A 17746-nucleotide genomic window follows, 5' to 3' on the forward strand; every position below is an offset into this window, starting at 1 on the left:
CGTTTACACCCGTTGAAACTTAAGTGAAGGTAGTCAAAACAAGCCAGTTTGTAGCCTTTTATCGCGTTTATTTGAGCTTGCTGCGTGGTCGGCTGCACTAACAGACGAGGACGTAAACTCAACTCGTTTTGTTTTTTTAATAACTTTGATGGAGACTGAGGACGCAGATGAACTGCCGCATCAAGCGGACTAGCAGGCCTCAGATTTGCAGCTAGCATGTTTTTAGCTAGTTGAAGAACTAGTTGAAGGAATGCTGGAGGAGTTTAGTTTTTGTTTTGATCGCAAAAATAATTTCAGGCTCCACTTTCCGCTTTGTTTAGTACTCGTGTCGCTCACTGTTTACATGATTTAGCCGTCCAGCATGGTGAACCCACGTGATTAGGTGACGTCAGTGCAAAGGGTCAATAAAGGTTTGTACGCACGTGTGTGTGTGTGTGTGTGTGTGTGGGGGGGGGGGGGGGGGGGGGGGGGGGGGTAGAGGATGGATCAGGATCCAGTCATCACGAATGGGACGTTCACGGTGACTGGATCTGAATGTTATAGTTTCACCTCTCAGAGTGCACCTTAAAGCTGATGTCCTGTAAATGGTGATGGCCAGTGACCGGTTAGGGTTAGGGTTAGGGCTCTTCTACCAGGAGCTTGACGTGACGTTTTATCTTTGTGCCTGCAGCCGGTGATAACGCTGGATGGGAGCATTTCACACACCTTCACGAGCGAGGGCGTTCACACCATCACCGTCCAAGTGTCCGCCGGCAGCAGCATCCTGCAGGATACCAGGAGCCTGGTGGTGAAGGGTCAGCGCTTCTTCACTCTGCTCCGAGAAGTTTCTTCCTCACTTTTTTTACTCTCCTATAAAAATGACTGAGAGGAATTTGTCACATTACAGTTAGAAACTGAAATAAAAATCTTAATTTATTGTGAAAGGATCCAGCAGCAGAAATCTGTAAAATGCTCTGATTTATTAGCGGAGGATAGATGGGAGCAGACGTGACAGGTTCTAGTCATCCAGAAGTGCATCTGGAACATTTATCCAAGGGGAAGTCTTGGAGTAAGAGGAAGCCTCTTCTTTTTATCAAGCGTTAACTACCTGAACACTCAGCCTGAGTAAAATGACAGCTGGCACATCGCGCTGAGAATAATGACCTCCACTAGGTCTGGATTAATGGATGATTCTCCCTCCGATTCGCCTCCACAGAATTCTTCAAATCTCTACTTTTATCTTTCTCCCCGAATCTGGACGAGTTCAACCCCGACATTCCCGAGTGGAGGCAGGATGTGGGGAGAGTAATTAAGAAGGCTCTTCTTCGAGTGAGTGATTTTCATTCTCGCCTTGGTCCGTCTGCCTCACACTGCTTCCTGTCTGTCTGTCTGTCTGTCTGTCTGTCTGTCTGTCTGTCTGCCTCACACTGCTTCCTGTCTGTCTGTCTGTCTGTCTGTCTGTCTGTCTGTCCGTCTGCCTCACACTGCTTCCTGTCTGTCTGTCTGTCTGTCTGTCTGTCTGTCTCTCTGTCTGTCTGTCTGTCTGTCTGTCTCAGCTTATACAATTATCTCCCTTACCCCCCTCCTGCCCAATACTCCAAACCCACCGATGCGGTGAGATAATGCCCTCGGGCCACCCCCGGATTCATCTTCAGACAGGTGTGAAGACGCCTCTGCCTTCCTTCGCTCCCTAGATGACTTCATGATGGCTCCCGTTCTTTAATTTCAAAAGTCTCCGATAAAATTATCTCAGAACTTTGTGCACGGGGGTTTTGGCGGAGACCTAAGAGTAATGATGGCTGCCAGTGTGTCTAATGCGACCGCACGCACTCGCTCGTGGGAGGGGTTAAAGTGCTCCGAGTGTGTGTGGGGGAAGCTCGCCTATCATTGTTAAGTGCTACTCTTCCTCCCATTCACAGCTCATGAATAGCTCGCTGAAGTTGATGGCCGTGCTCGAAGCCATCTCCGCAGCAGACTGAGCTGCAGCTGCAGGTATTTGAAAATGAAAGAAAAGGATCTTCTGAGCGACCTTCCTGACCTCCAGCTCCAGCTTCTTACCTTTTCCTGTTCTTTCATCCTGCATGCCTAACTGAGAGCGGCTCATTTTACACCACCCGGCGTTTGATTAATCCTAAATATAAAACTAATTGTTGTCTAAACCTCTAAGACTGATGTTTTAGTATTTTAAGCTAATATTCAAACGAGTTACATGAAAAATTACTTTCCAGAGACGCTTTCCTGTAAATTATTTTCACATTAACATTTTTTAAAGATCTCCTATTAAATCCTGATAAATAACGTAACTTTAAAGAGGTCCTTCACTGGGAAACCATTTTTTACTTATTAGTTTTGAAAATAATTGGTCTCAGTTTTTCATGCAGGCTGAACATGACATGAGTCTCCTACACGTATCTCCTGCATTAGCTTTGGTCAAAGATAGGCAGTAAAACTCTAGGACTTGAAAAGCCCGACAGTCAGTGAACATTCATGAACTCGCCCATCTTGAATAGCGACAGGGACGGCTGTTGTTAGTTTAGCATCTAGGAATCAGCAGAGGACATCTCGGCCAGTGGAAGCTAACCGTTAGCATTAGCATTTCCACCACACAGCAGAACTCCTTCAGGCTTGTGTTATTTGTGGAGATGAAACATCAAGAGCAAAGCAAACAGAGTCAGCGGTAGAGTCGTGCTGCTGGTGGCCAATCAGAAGTGAGCTGTCCAAAAACCATGAAGTGAAACAGGCGCACCAGAGCTTTTTTTCCCCTACAGTGTGGCTTTCAATGCATTCATTCCTGCTAGGGACCACTGCAAGTTCCTCTTTATTCTTTTTCCAGGTGCCGGTAAAAGTAGCAGTTTAGTCTTTTACAATCAACTTAGAAGCAAATAATTTTAAAAATTTTTATCATAAAATGGATTAAGTGACACCATGTTTCACATGACAGCTCAAGACTGAGTTGTTTTTATTTATATTTGTTACAGAAAGATTTTAATTCTGACATTTTGATATAACAAACTCATTTTCATGTGCTAGCAACAACTGTGTTGTGATTTTAATAATCAATAAAGCGTTGTTGCTTTGAGCGTCGGCTGAGAGCCGAGAGCCTGCAGACATCTCCTGCTGTAATTTTCTGAACAATACAAACTGTATCATGTCAACTCTGCAGCGTTCCTTACGTTCTAGTTTCCACCTACACTTGACTGCTGTGACTGTGTTCAAAGCCCGGCGTCTGTCTGCTCTGTTGTGCTGCTGCACAGGTATCTCATTAGGATGGAGAAATAGGTGCAAGAGGAGGAAATGACTGCAATTTAATGGGGAGAACTTCATTGTACATCAGCCGGGTTATTTTAGAGTTGCATGCAAAGTTTCAGCGCTGCTTCTGATTATACGTCTGTGTATGAAAAATGCATGAAAAATAAACTTATCTTAAAGCAGGTCATGTCAAAAGAGTACTGTAGTTATGATGTTGTAAAAAGCAGCAACCACGACTGGGTCTGAATAGGAAACGTGTCTGAAAGATCTGGGAAATCAAATGGATTAAAAAAAAGGATTTGCATTTTAATTCTTTGGTGGAACCACAAATAAACCTGGATGAATTTCTGTGAGGAAAGGCCTGGAGAGCTGGTGTCTTACGGGCCCCGGCACGTTCATCTGAATGGCTGTAAATACAAGGTGGTCAAACCCTCTGCGCCCTCACCCCAAGGTTTCTGAAGAGCTGGACTTGAGCTCAGTGGGTGGTTTGCACCTCCGCCATTTTAACCGTGTCCTCACTCTCAAAAAATACAGAAATGGAGCTGAGAGCGGAGCTGAGAGGGTGGGGCCAGATGACTGACACCCAACAATATTTGAGACGATGTGGCTACGAGCTAACTGAGCTAACCGAAGCTAAGGGAGGTTGGCGGTGAACCTCTTAACACGAGGCCAAGGCTGTGGCCTTCCCTGGAGCAAGCGGGGGTGGGGGGGTCTGACGCTAGTGCTGCCGGCTAATCTGACACCTGTCAGTCAAATGGACACGCCCCTAATTATTCCTCCATGAGAGTCAACGGGAACTTGGTCTTCTGGAGCCAGCCTCTAGTGGACGCTGAGCTCCTTAATTACCCCACAGCCCAAAGAACTCATTCCACTAATCTACTTCCTGCACCTTGTGCAAATAAACGTGTAAACATTGCTAGCCGTTAGCTACACGTGTGCATTTAGCTCATGAACGCTGTTCAGACCAGTCAGCGCCCAACAAGATGCTGAGTGGGTACTTAAGTTGGGCTTAAGCTGACCCCACAAATGACGCCTCATTAATAATCATCACTTATCACCAGCTGATGCCAGCTGGAACGAGTCAACACATCCGTTTCTCTGCAGCGTTCTCCATTCTTTCTTCCTTGGGTTGCTTTACAAACACCAGTCCTTTCTAAAGTGAAATACCTGAAGAAAACCTCGGGGAAAATGTGTTTTTATTATATTGCACTGGTGGCTGAGCTGTGGCTTTTGTTTGTTTTTATCCTCTGACAATATCCTGTCAGCGCCTGATATCAGACCTGCCGTCTGCTGCTGGCATCAGGTTCATTTCCAGACCAACAGATTGTCCAAGTGTTGACAGGAGGGTTTATTTTTCCTCCGCTTTGTTAAGCTTGAGCTCTCCTGCTTCAGTTGGACGCTCGTCCCCAGCTGATAACCTTCCAGCACAGCAAACGACTCCCCGGAGATGAAGCAGGAGATGAGAGACGGAAGAACTTACAATTAAAGTCGAGGTCCGATTAACGGCGGAGCGGCTCCGCGTCACATGGATACGCAATCTTTCGGGTCACGACTGTTTGCTTCACCTGGCCTCCCTTCAGCTCCTCAGCACATGTTAATGGAGCCTATCCATCTTCAGCTACCCCCCCACATTTTCACCTCCACATTTAATAACCACCCTCCCCCAGAGTGGGCACTCCCCCACAGCTCCACCACACAACCACTTCTTATTGCGTTCACCATGAAAACACACTGAAACCTTAGTTCCTCGCCTCCAACATCAGTATTATAATTCTGTGATTACTGGAAACCTGTCCAGGTGTAGCTCCGCCTCTCTCCTAATGACTGCTGGAGCTCCCCACGATCTTACTGAGGTTAAGATGAGGAGTTTTCAAGAAATAATGTTAAAACCTGAACTTATTTTATCACCAGAAGTCAAAAGTGTGGTCATGTGTTTGCCCAGTTCTGGTTCTGTGTCGGCAAAAGAAATCCCAGGAACTGGATCTGAACCACACTCAGAAAATTAGCGCTGGATGAACATATATGACAAAAGAAATTCAAGACGACTTCCTCCAGTGCCTGAGAATGACGAAACGATAATATTTAAAAACCAATCCATCCATTCTCCTTGTGGGGTCAGCAGCTGAAGCGAGGAGGCCCAGACTTCCCTCTCCCCAGCCACTTGGCCAGCTCCTCCAGGTGAATCCTAAGGTGTTCCCTGGCCAGTCATGAAACAAAGACCCTCCGGCGTGTCCTGGCTCTCCCTTTAGGTCTCCTTCCAGTTGGACCTTCCAGAAAACCTCACCAGGCAGGCATCCCTATCAGATGCCCGAGCCCCCTCCACTGGTTCCCCTTGATGCGGAGGAGTAGCGGGTCTACATCGAGCCCCTCTGGGACTTTCACCCCGTCTCTAAGGAAGAGCCCAGCCACCCTGTGGCGAAAACTTATTTTGGCCACTTGCAATCTCGTTCTACCCAAAGCTCGTGACCATAGGTGAGGGTAGCAACGTAGATCGACTGGAAAATCAAGATCTTCGCCCTCCGGCTCAGCTCTCTCTTCACCATGACAGTTCGGTAAAACGCTGCATCACTGCCGACGCAGCACCAATCCGCCCAGCGATCTTTTTCACTTTTCAAGTTTATTTATAAAGCGCCAAATCACGACAAGCGTCGTCTCAAGGCTCTTCACATAATAAACATTCCAATACAGGTCAGTTCAACAAAGGGAAAAGTAGAGGCAGAAATTGTTTTTACGATCAAAACAAAAACAAAACTCCTCCAGCATTCCTTCAACTACTTCATGCCCAGTTCAGTTATCAGAAGAAGTAGCGCATCTAGCGGGGCTCATAGAGAGCGGTATGCTAACTAGCTTACCAGCGTTAGCTTACGTTCTCTCTGCAGCTGTTCACCGACATAAACATGTCGCTGACTTTGCCTAAACACACCCCTCTGGATTTATAACATTGTTATAAACAGCGTTTCACTTTACTTCACTTTCACGTTTTACTTTACTCCAGCTTCTGTTGCTGGTGGTGGTACCGGGTCCCGCTGCTGCTCTCACACCGGAATGAGAAGCTCTCTGAATGCCGACGCTCATATAAATAAATAAATAACGTCATTTTAACACACGTAACCATACATCGGAGCTTTAATATTGTTAATAATTGTCTCGCTTTACACTACAGTGGACGGAGCGCAGCCTCCGTGGTGAAATACCCGTCCATCAGGATTACCAATAACCAGTATAAACACGTCACATTTATCCCTGTCCCTGTCTTCCTCGTGAAATAAATGAACGTTAATCTTACCCGGTAAAAACATGCTCGCTGCATACCTGAGGGCTGCTAGTCCGCTTGACGCTGCAGTTCATCTCCGTCCTCAGTCCCCATCAAAGTTATTAACCCTTTGATGCATGAATTATGAGATCTTCAACCATGATTTTTGTAACAATTTTTTTCATTTGTCTTTAGGTGTGAATGAAACAAATTTCAACAAATATTTTTTGTAAAATTTTTTAATTTACAAATAATTTATTACATGTCCACCTCAGTGGACAACGTGCATTCTGAGCATGAAATATGTTGGCTTGGCTTACTGAAGTCCAAATGGAGGGGCTCAAATGTAATAAAGTCTTCAACAGCTGTGCTTAATAGCAAAAACAAATGAATAACAATTTTAAGTACCTGTCCACTGTAGTGACTATTATGAATCAAAGGGTTAAAAAGAAAAATGAGTTGAGTTTACATCCTTGTCTCTCGGTGCAGCCGACCACGCAGCAAGCTGAAACCATTTTACTGTCAAATCCACTAAATAAAAGCGATAAAAGGCTACAAACTGGCTTGTTTTGACTAGCTTCACTGGAGTTTCTACGGGTGTAAACGTTCTTTTTAGGACGGGTTCCACAGCATCTGTCTGCATTCCTTCCGTCGTGGGGGATGATTATTTGCAGCTTCAAGGCTGCATGGCGTCAGATAAGGATAACAAGACTGTGTTTGGGTCAGGCAGAGATAATTTTCCCTCTGCCTTCAGTCTGTAACTGGTCATTCCAGTCCTTCAGGGAAGCCAAATTCGGGTGATTAAACATCTCCACACCGTCCGGTGACCCTCTCCGAGATGACATCTATTTTGCGCACTAACACCGGTAACGCAGCTAAGACATTGTCCAGCTTACGATTCACCTCGAGTAGCGTCCCAGTCTGTGAGGTCTCCGCCCGGACGGTGCCGTCCGTGGGTGCGGGTCGCCCTCCAATCGCTCCCATACTCCCAATTTTTCGGAAAACCAGATATCCTCCCACTCCAATCAGAAGAAATCCAGTGATCATCAGGCCAAATACCCACACATCTTCGACGTCCTCAGTGGACAGCTGAGAGAGACAGATGACATTCCCTTTTAACAGGAAGAAACCTCCAGAGGATCCTGGCTCAGTATAAGCAGCCATCCTCCACGGCTCACTGGGGATTCCCTCACTCCTGAACAAGACCCCAAGCTACTTCAGCCCCTTAGGCTCACAACATTTAAAAACCCCATTTACATTAAAAATGTTTTACAGGACCAGACCAGACCAGCGCTTCGTTTACATGCAGCACCCAAACAAAGGTCCTGATCCGCCAGTCTGATCTGTGTCCCTAAAAACTGCAGCTACAGCATGTAAACTGTCATAAATCACAAATCCATCCTGGTGTTTTCCTCAACAAACCATTGTTGACGTCCCCCTTTAGCTGAAATAACGTGTTTGTGCCACAAGGCTTGGTCACGTAGGGCATTCGGACATTCCCTTTCTGTCTTCCATCTGTAATTGTTTTATGTAATCCTGTTCTTGCATTTCTGAGCCACCGCTCTGCCACAGCTAGCATATAAATAATAATAATAATATACAAATAAACACTTTAACACAGATTAACAGACAGATGAGACTCTTCCACACCTCGTCATTCCAGAGTCGGCAGACTGCTCCGACGCTGTTCAGGATTTGACCCAAAAGACAAGAAATGAGTCATTTTCCTACTAAGTGATGATTAGAGATCAAAGCTTTGACGGGAATGCTTAGTAGCGCTGCTCAGATGATAAATGATGGAAGCTGTTTAGGAGTGTGTTATGTCGGCACAACCCATTTAGTCGCATGGTTAGTTGTTATCAGATGGTGTTGGACGCCTCCAGTTGGGTTAGGTTGTTACTCAGAGTTTCACAGGTGACGCTTGTTGGAGTTTCTTTTGTGCATTTCTGTTTTTGCTTCATTCAGTCTTTTCATTTATGTAGAAAATAAGCAAAAGACCTTTGAGCTTCTTTTTAAACCCATTTATTATTTATTTATTTAGGCGTTCTGTTAGAGTTTATGTTTTTAATTGTGAACGCTGTAAAGTTCAGGCTGGATTAGCAGCGCTGTATCCAGGCAACAGATCCCTTTGTGTTCCCCACTGCAGAGATTTGGTGACAACCTCATACCTGATGCATGATAGCCTCATACCTGATGCATGATAACCTCATACCTGATGCATGATAGCCTCATACCTGATGCACGATAACCTCATACCTGATGCATGATAACCTCATACCTGATGCATGATAGCCTCATACCTGATGCATGATAGCCTCATACCTGATGCATGATAACCTCATACCTGATGCATGATAGCCTCATACCTGATGCATGATAACCTCATACCTGATGCATGATAGCCTCATACCTGATGCATGATAACCTCATACCTGATGCATGATAGCCTCATACCTGATGCATGATAACCTCATACCTGATGCATGATAACCTCATACCTGATGCATGATAACCTCATACCTGATGCATGATAACCTCATACCTGATGCATGATAACCTCATACCTGATGCATGATAGCCTCATACCTGATGCATGATAGCCTCATACCTGATGCATGATAACCTCATACCTGATGCATGATAACCTCATACCTGATGCATGATAACCTCATACCTGATGCATGATAACCTCATACCTGATGCATGATAACCTCATACCTGATGCATGATAACCTCATACCTGATGCATGATAACCTCATACCTGATGCATGATAACCTCATACCTGATGCATGATAACCTCATAGCTGATGCATGATAACCTCATACCTGATGCATGATAACCTCATACCTGATGCATGATAACCTCTTACCTGATGCATGATAGCCTCATACCTGATGCATGATAGCCTCATGCCTGATGCATGATAACCTCATACCTGATGCATCATAGCCTCATACCTGATGCATGATAACCTCATACCTGATGCATGATAACCTCATACCTGATGCATGATAACCTCATACCTGATGCATGATAACCTCATACCTGATGCATGATAGCCTCATACCTGATGCATGATAACCTCATACCTGATGCTTGATAACCTCATACCTGATGCATGATAGCCTCATACCTGATGCATGATAACCTCATACCTGATGCATGATAACCTCATACCTGATGCATGATAACTTCATACCTGATGCATGATAGCCTCATACCTGATGCATGATAACCTCATACCTGATGCATGATAACCTCATACCTGATGCATGATAACCTCATACCTGATGCATGATAACCTCATACCTGATGCATGATAACCTCATACCTGATGCACGATAACCTCATACCTGATACATGATAACCTCATACCTGATGCACGATAACCTCATACCTGATGCATGATAGCCTCATACCTGATGCATGATAGCCTCATACCTGATGCATGATAACCTCATACCTGATACATGATAACCTCATACCTGATGCATGATAACCTCATACCTGATGCATGATAACCTCATACCTGATGCATGATAACCTCATACCTGATGCATGATAACCTCATACCTGATGCATGATAACCTCATACCTGATGCATGATAACCTCATACCTGATGCATGATAACCTCATACCTGATGCACGATAACCTCATACCTGATACATGATAACCTCATACCTGATGCATGATAACCTCATACCTGATGCATGATAACCTCATACCTGATGCATGATAACCTCATACCTGATGCATGATAACCTCATACCTGATGCATGATAACCTCATACCTGATGCACGATAACCTCATACCTGATGCACGATAACCTCATACCTGATGCACGATAACCTCATACCTGATGCACGATAACCTCATACCTGATGCATGATAACCTCATACCTGATGCATGATAACCTCATACCTGATGCATGATAACCTCGTACCTGATGCGTTATTTCATTTTCATTTATTCACTAATTGACAATAAAGACATTCTAATTTTAAACCAGCCTTAATTGGACTTAGAGTTTATTAGTTAACGTGATTTTCACTGTTAGCATTTAGTTCAGTTTTCTCCATGAACGCACCCTCACATGAGAAGAACAGACTTGTTATTTTACCCTTTTGTCCCCTGAAGGCTGCCGTCTCTGCTGTCGGTAACCTTGCCCTCTCCGATGATCTCGTCTCGTTTTGTGTTTCATTCTCATCTGATTTCAGTATCTATCTTTAAACTTGGAGTGTATCACAAAGGGAGCCCTCCAGATGAACCCACCATATGTTTAAACTAATGACTGATTGCTCCGAGTGTAAACATGGTTCAAGGGGATTGATTTTTTTCAGGGGCTATTGCCTCGTTTGTCATTGGCTTCACTTTATCACTCCCTTCACCACTTCTTTTCTCATTGCGAGACGTGCCCATGGCTATCATTTGTCCACTACTTTGGTACTCCAATAGTGATTTCTGTGCTGGATAATTGATGTACTTTGGCAGTGCAGGCTCCATTGTCTGCCCCGGCCATAGAGAAAACATAAAAACATGGCAGCCTCTGAAATTAAGAGCGATTGCCTCCGAGGGTCAGCCTCCCTCGGCTTGTGTAAACTTGTTTAAAGCTGAAGTCTTCACAGAAAACAAACAGAGAAACGCTCTCCAGGCGTGTCTCGGAGGAGCTGCTGTGGTCGCTGACACTAAAACGATGTACGTTGCTTTTAGGATGCTGTGCATGTCCACTAAATGGAGTAAAATCAAATGAAGTGAAAAATTAAAGCTTTTAGCATTTTTCACCTCTGCACACAAACATCAGGTAATAAATAAAATCTGATTGTTTGTATGAAACAGATGAAGTGCTCAGGTGGCAGCCATGCTTGTGGGTCTTTTTCTGCAGCAGCACTTCTGTTGTTTATATAAAAACACCTAAACGGAACGTTCTGCTGAAGGTTCTCAGTCATCTGGAACCAGGTGACTCTGGTAGTTACAGATTATACACAACTAGATGCTTCTACTCCATAAAGAGGTTATCATTTTTCTCATTTCATACAGAAAACAACAAGAATTTAAACTGTAGTCGTCCATCCATTAGTCATACAGCCTGAGTCGGGTCACTGGGACTTCTCAGCCACTTGGGTCGGCTCCTCCAGGGGATTCCAATGCATGAGACATAGTCCCTCCACCGTGTCCTGGGTCTACCTTTAGGTCTCCTCCCGGTTGGACGTGCCCAGAAAACCTCACCAGGGAGGCGTCCAGGAGGCATCCTGACCAGATGCCCGAGCCACCTCAACTGGCTCCTCTCGATGTGGAGGAGCAGCAGGTCTACTCCGAGCCCCTCCCGGAGGGCCGAGCTTCTCACCCTGTCTCTAAGGAATAGCCCAGCCACCCTGAGGAGAAAACTCATTTCAGCCGCTTGTATTCGCAATTTCGCACTTTGGGTCACTACCCAAATCTCGTAAACCTATGAGGGTGCGTGGAGTAACAGTAAGTGGAGAACTTCGCCTTCTGGCTCAGCTCTCTCTTCGCCACAACAGACCGGTACAACGCCTGCATCGCTGCAGATGCAGCACCAATCCGCCTGTCGATCTCACGCTCCATCTTCCCCTCACTCGTGAACAAGACTCCGAGATACTTAAAGCCACTCTTCAATTATTTATTTGTTTTAGCTACATCTAGAATTAACTTCTACGTGATTCCCTTACAGAAGGATTTAGAACAGGCTCAAGACCCACCTTTTAGCTTAGCTTTTAACTGATTACTGTTTATCTAGTCTATCACCTGTCATATTTGTTTATATATATATATATATATATATATATATATATATATATATATACCTATTTATCTCTTAATTGATTTATTATTTTATCTACATCTTAGTGTTTTTACATGATTATGTTTTCTTTTACTATCTTTATAATCACTTTTTATCAGTTACTTTTTATCCATATTAGATTTTGTTATTTACATGTTAAATATTTTAATCCTCCAGTGTTTCCTCTGCGGAGCCCTCTGCCTTGGGGCCGGTGGTCGGCGGCGGCGGCCGGGGCGCTCCTCAGGTAGTGCCCGGGCACTGGTGGGGGGGTTTCTGCCCTCCCCCACTGGGCGTCATGGGCCGGTGTCTTGGCTGCTGCCGTGGATCTGTTGCTGTCAGGGCAGATGGCTCCGCTGATGATGTCTCGTTCATTACCTGACCCATCTGATCTCAGCCTGTTGTTTCCTCTGTTGTTCACGTGTGTGTGTGTGTGTGTGTGTGTGTGTGTGTGTGTGTGTGTGTGTGTGTGTGTGTGTGTGTGTGTGTGTGTGTGTGTGTGAGCCCACCTTGGAAGTTGGGTGCGGGAGGGGAACCGTAATTGTCAGTTGTTTTATACTTGGGGAGGGGGGCTGGGATCTATGGGGCCATTTTAACCTGTGAAACACTTTGAGTTGTTGTTTTTTTGTATGAAAAGTGCTGTATAAATAAAGTTGATTTGATTTGATCCTCAGTTTTCAGCATTTTCCCTGCCTTGAGTCGTGAGCCTGGAGGATTCGGTCAGTCTAATAAAATCTGGTTGCAATGTGGCAGGTGTCCGACTTCCCCGAGGAGCACCTTCTGGTCGCCGTGTTTCCAGGAGTTCCAACAGCTGCAGAGCTCTTCCTGGTACCCAACAAGAACCAATCAGATGACAGGAAAAAGTGTGAGGAAGAGCTGGAGAAGGTGGATATGCCTGATTGTTATAGAAACCATTAGATTAGTTTGTTTTTACATGTACGTCCTGTCCTAATGCTCCGCAGGCCTCCAGCGTCATCGTGACGGCCCTGAACCAGAACCTGGTGGAGTTTGAGCTGAAACCCGGAGTCAGAGTCATTGTGTATAACACACAGTTAACACTGGGTAGGAAACATTTTCTCGGCTTTCCATACCGTCATTAAGTTGTCAGACACAATATTATCTTCTGGCAGGCATTAATTCATTTTAGCATTTTCTGGTCGGGGAGCATCGGGAAACACAACAGTAATACGCCTGCTTTGACAACAAGAATTTTTCTTTGGTCTGGTAATTAAAATTCCTTTCAGCCAGCCTCCATCCGAGTCCCCGGAACGCCGGGGAGCGTGGGAGGGGTTGGATTTTAAGTGGAGCTCCTTGAGATGAGCGATGTTTTATGCCTGCCATCAAAAGCTGAACATCTGTTCCATTTCTTATACAGCCATCCAGCCACAAAATGAGTGTTACACTGAGGATAATTATGTTGATTATTTAGTCCTTGAGAAGGAACTCGGTACGATTTGAGGGCAGAAGCAGAAAGTGTTGAGTTGCTAAATGTTGTTAAGCTGAACTCTGTCCAGTCGCTCCTGGTTTACGGAAAACTGGACCGGAGAAATCTGGTTGAAGCTGGAAAGACTCCAAACAAATGTTAGTCACTGAGCATCCTCACAGACATAGAGACTAGTTTAATGAGTTGATGGTCAATCGGGGTGCAACCAGTCAAAACTTTTTCTGAAAACTTTATTCTAAAGCTCTAATAAACAGACAATAACAATTTGGGTTCTAATATGAAACAATATCGATGCGATTAGATGTTCTGGTCCAAACTGCATCCACAAGGAGGATATCTGTGTATCGTATGACCTACTTATGGGTGCTCTTGTTGAAACTGCTAAACGTACATTGATGTGCAGGAAAAACCCCGGCGGGGCATTACGAACACGCCGTGTAGAAACCAGAGAGTGGATGCGTGCTAGGTTTATGTTGATGTTTATTCATTAGGCAGACGCTTTTATCCAAAGCGACTTACAGTTTATAACCTATAGGGCGTGTTGTGATCTGTGGGGGAAACCGGAGTACCCGGAGGAAACCCACGCATGCATGGGGAGAACACGCAACTCCACGCAGAAAGGCCGCAGCCGAGTTTCCAACCTGCAACCTTCGTGCTGCGAGGCGACAGTGCTAACCACTGCGCCACCATGCGGCTTGTGTGAGCTAAGCAGAGTCCTGTTTGTGAAAATCAAGAGCTAACTAACATGATACATCACTAAGAATGAGCATGACGTCAGATCGTTTGGCTGGGAAGCTTCTAACCAAAGATGTGTTTTTGGAAGGATGCGAGCGGTCTTTCAGAAAGATGGCATCTCCAGGTCAGGCAACAGAGCGGAGCACTGCCACGGCACTACAGTGTCCTTTTCAGTTGTATTTACAGTGAGCGGAGCCATACGTGTAGTGTGGATGGCGTATATGCTGGGCACTTAGAACAGACCCGCATCGGACCCATTCTGGACATTTGTTTGACCTATCACCCTCCCAGTGAACCGGCCCGTTTGGGCCCACCGTGGACTTTAGTGTCTGGGTTGGTGAAGGCAGGTCAAACCCACACTTACCCATAGTTAACACACAAGGATCTTGTGTATGAATGGTGCTCATATGTGCTTTCCCACAAGGGACCCTTTAAGATTTAAAGGGCAACCCACAAATGGATTTGCCCAAATCCATCCCATCAGCCAGCCCCATGTTTGCACTTGTGTGCTAACCATTTATTTCCGAGGGCATCCCACATAGTATCTGCCCAAGTAATGCCCACCATAGCCCTGTTGGTGGCAGCCCACACAGGGAATCCAACAGTCTGCCCAGTTTAGTCCCTCAGTGTGATTTCTGTGGACGCCCCACAGTAGTCAGTGTCCAAAAACTACCCCCACTGTGAGAGTGAAGGATTCTTCACAATGACTGGCACCAGCGGGGCCACTGTGGGATGCTCACAAATATTATAACCTCAATGGGATTTTAATGACTTTTTATTAACTCTTAATAACGTAGTTTCTATGTAAACTGTGATTTCTACAGAGTGGTGGTGGATGACAAATGCAGTTTTTTTTCGTCATTCAAGTTAGTTTTTTATTAACTCTTTAAATCATAAAGCTTAAAATTACAATCAGATCATGTCTTTTTTAAACTGAACTGTATGTATGTTAATACAGTTAGACTGCTTGATTTATTACAACAATAAGAATGCAATTACTACTACTACCACTACTCAATTCATTTCAATTGTATTTATAAAGCGCCAATTCACGACAAGAGTCGTCTCGAGGACCTTCACACAATAAACATTCCAATACAGGTCAGGTCATTAGGCCAGTCAGTAAAATGTTTCCATATAAGGAACCCAGCAAACTGCATCGAGTCACTGACTAGTGTCAGTGACTTTACAGCAGTCCTCATACTAAGCAAGCATTTAGCGACAGTGGAGAGGAAAACTCCCTTTTAACAGGAAGAAACCTTCAGAGAATCCTGGCTCAGTATAAGCAGCCATCCTCCATGACACACACACACACACACACACACACACACACACACACACACACACGATGGCCCCCTCCATGAGGCCACCACAGCTCAGCAGAACATCGTTGTAGCTTCTTCTGGGGAGAAAAACACTTAGAGAGAAAATAAAGTTAACAGCTGAAATAGCAGAAAATAATACAGTTAAAGAGCAGACTGTAGAAGAAAGCAGTAGAGTGTGAAAAGTGGTCAGTGTATCCTCCAGCAGTCTAAGCCTATAGCAGCATAACTACAGAGATAACTCTGGATAATCTATCCTATTTAGATGGAGGCATGTTGGAGGCAGAGCAAGGGAGAGCTACTAGTAATATTAATAATAATAATAATAATAATAATAATAATAATTACATTAAGAAGAAGCAATCTACTTACAAAATGTAACACACGATTTATAATATTTCTTCAAAAGTACATCAATCTACAATAAATATTTATACTTTTACTCACCAAACACCATCAATTAATTCCTGCATTGCTTTTAAAAACAAGGTCTGTGTGCACCCTCAGATGTCCTAAATCACTCTGATCTTTTAGTTTTTGTTTGTATTATACATTTAAGAAGAAAAAATATCATTTCTAAAGTGCCTCTCAAGATAAAAATCACGAGGCGCTTCACAAAAACAAAAAATGTAAAAATATTAAAAAGCATTTAGAAAATGTTTTAAAATATATTTAAAATGAGCAAAAAATTGACAATTGTGATTAAAAAAATGTTAAGGAAGAGAGAGAGTGAACAGGAAAGAGGTAAATCAGTGGATCCTGAGGAAGGTGGAATAGGTGGGAGAGCAGAATAAAGAGAGAGAGGTGAAGAAGGTCATACAAAAGCCAGCTTGAACAAGTGAGTCTTCAGCTGCTTTTTAAAGGAGACCACTGAGTCCACTGATCTCAGGCTCAGGGGGAGAGAGGTCCAGAGTCTGGGGGCCACAGCAGCAGATGATCTGTCACCTTTGACCTTTAGCCTGATGCTGCACAACCAGTAGGCTTTGATCACTGGACCTCAGGGACCTGCTGGGGGTGTAGGGACTAAGAAGATCACCAATGTAAGATGGTGCTTGTCCATGTAAGGCCCTAGAGACCAGAACCAGGAGACCCTAAGAAGAGCTGCTTCAGTAGAATGAGCTCTACGAAAACCTGACTGGAAGCTATCATAGATGTTCTGTTCATCAAGAGCAGCTGTGAGTTGTTTAGCCACAACCTTTTCCAAGATCTTGGAGATGAACGGAGGTTTAGAGATGGGTCTGAAGCTGCTATGGAGAGAGGGGTCGAGACTCGGTTTTTTAAGAAGCGGGTGGATTACAGCGTTCTTAAAGTAAGCAGGGACCTGACCAGAGACCAGAGAAGCATTAATTATAGAGAGCACGCTGGGACCGATGGACTGAAAAGCACTTTTAAACAAAGATGAGGGTAAGATGTGGAGGGGGCATGCAGAGGTCTTCATAGAGTTAACTAGTTTGGTTAACTCAGGCAAAGAAACAGGAGCAAAGCTATCTAGGATGATGGGCCTGGTTGGAGTCGGGAGAGGCGGCGATAAGGCTGAAGGAGAGATGCTAGATCTAACCTTATTGACTTTGTCCACAAAGAAAGACAGAAAGTTCTCACAGTCTGCAACAGAGTGGATGGAGGCTGTAGGAGAGGCAGGAGACACGATGCTGCTGATGGTGTTAAACAGCACCTTGGGGTTCCCTTTGCTCTGGGACACCAGGTTGGAGAAATAGGAAACCCTGGCGTCTCTGACTGCAGAGTTAAAGGATGTCAGAAGATCCTTTAGGTGCAGCAGATGGACGTGGAGATGGGTTTTCTTCCACAAGCGCTCAATTTTTCTGCATTGGCGCTTCAGGCTGCGAAGGCTGTCATTAAACCAGGGAGTAGGGTTCACTGCAGGACCTGATCTGGTTCTGACAGGACAGATGTTGTCCAGAATGGAGAGGCAGTGCTCGTTGAACTGAGAAGTTAAGGAATC

At 44.7% G+C, this 17746-nt stretch overlaps 1 protein-coding gene across 2 annotated transcripts in view; it reads left to right on the forward strand.

Annotated features, from left to right (window-relative positions):
* sorcs3a (sortilin related VPS10 domain containing receptor 3a) overlaps positions 1 to 17746 on the forward strand; it is a 314356-nt gene that overhangs the window by 285338 nt on the left and 11272 nt on the right. For both annotated transcript variants that reach the window (XM_070552119.1, XM_070552120.1), the window contains exons 21-24: positions 671 to 794; positions 1196 to 1308; positions 13039 to 13170; positions 13248 to 13347. In XM_070552119.1, coding sequence (XP_070408220.1) covers positions 671 to 794; positions 1196 to 1308; positions 13039 to 13170; positions 13248 to 13347 — 469 coding nt within the window. The remainder of the gene's footprint in view (positions 1 to 670; positions 795 to 1195; positions 1309 to 13038; positions 13171 to 13247; positions 13348 to 17746) is intronic.

This window comes from Nothobranchius furzeri, chromosome 6 (genome assembly GCF_043380555.1).
Source record: "Nothobranchius furzeri strain GRZ-AD chromosome 6, NfurGRZ-RIMD1, whole genome shotgun sequence".
Classification (NCBI taxonomy): Eukaryota; Metazoa; Chordata; class Actinopteri; order Cyprinodontiformes; family Nothobranchiidae; genus Nothobranchius; species Nothobranchius furzeri.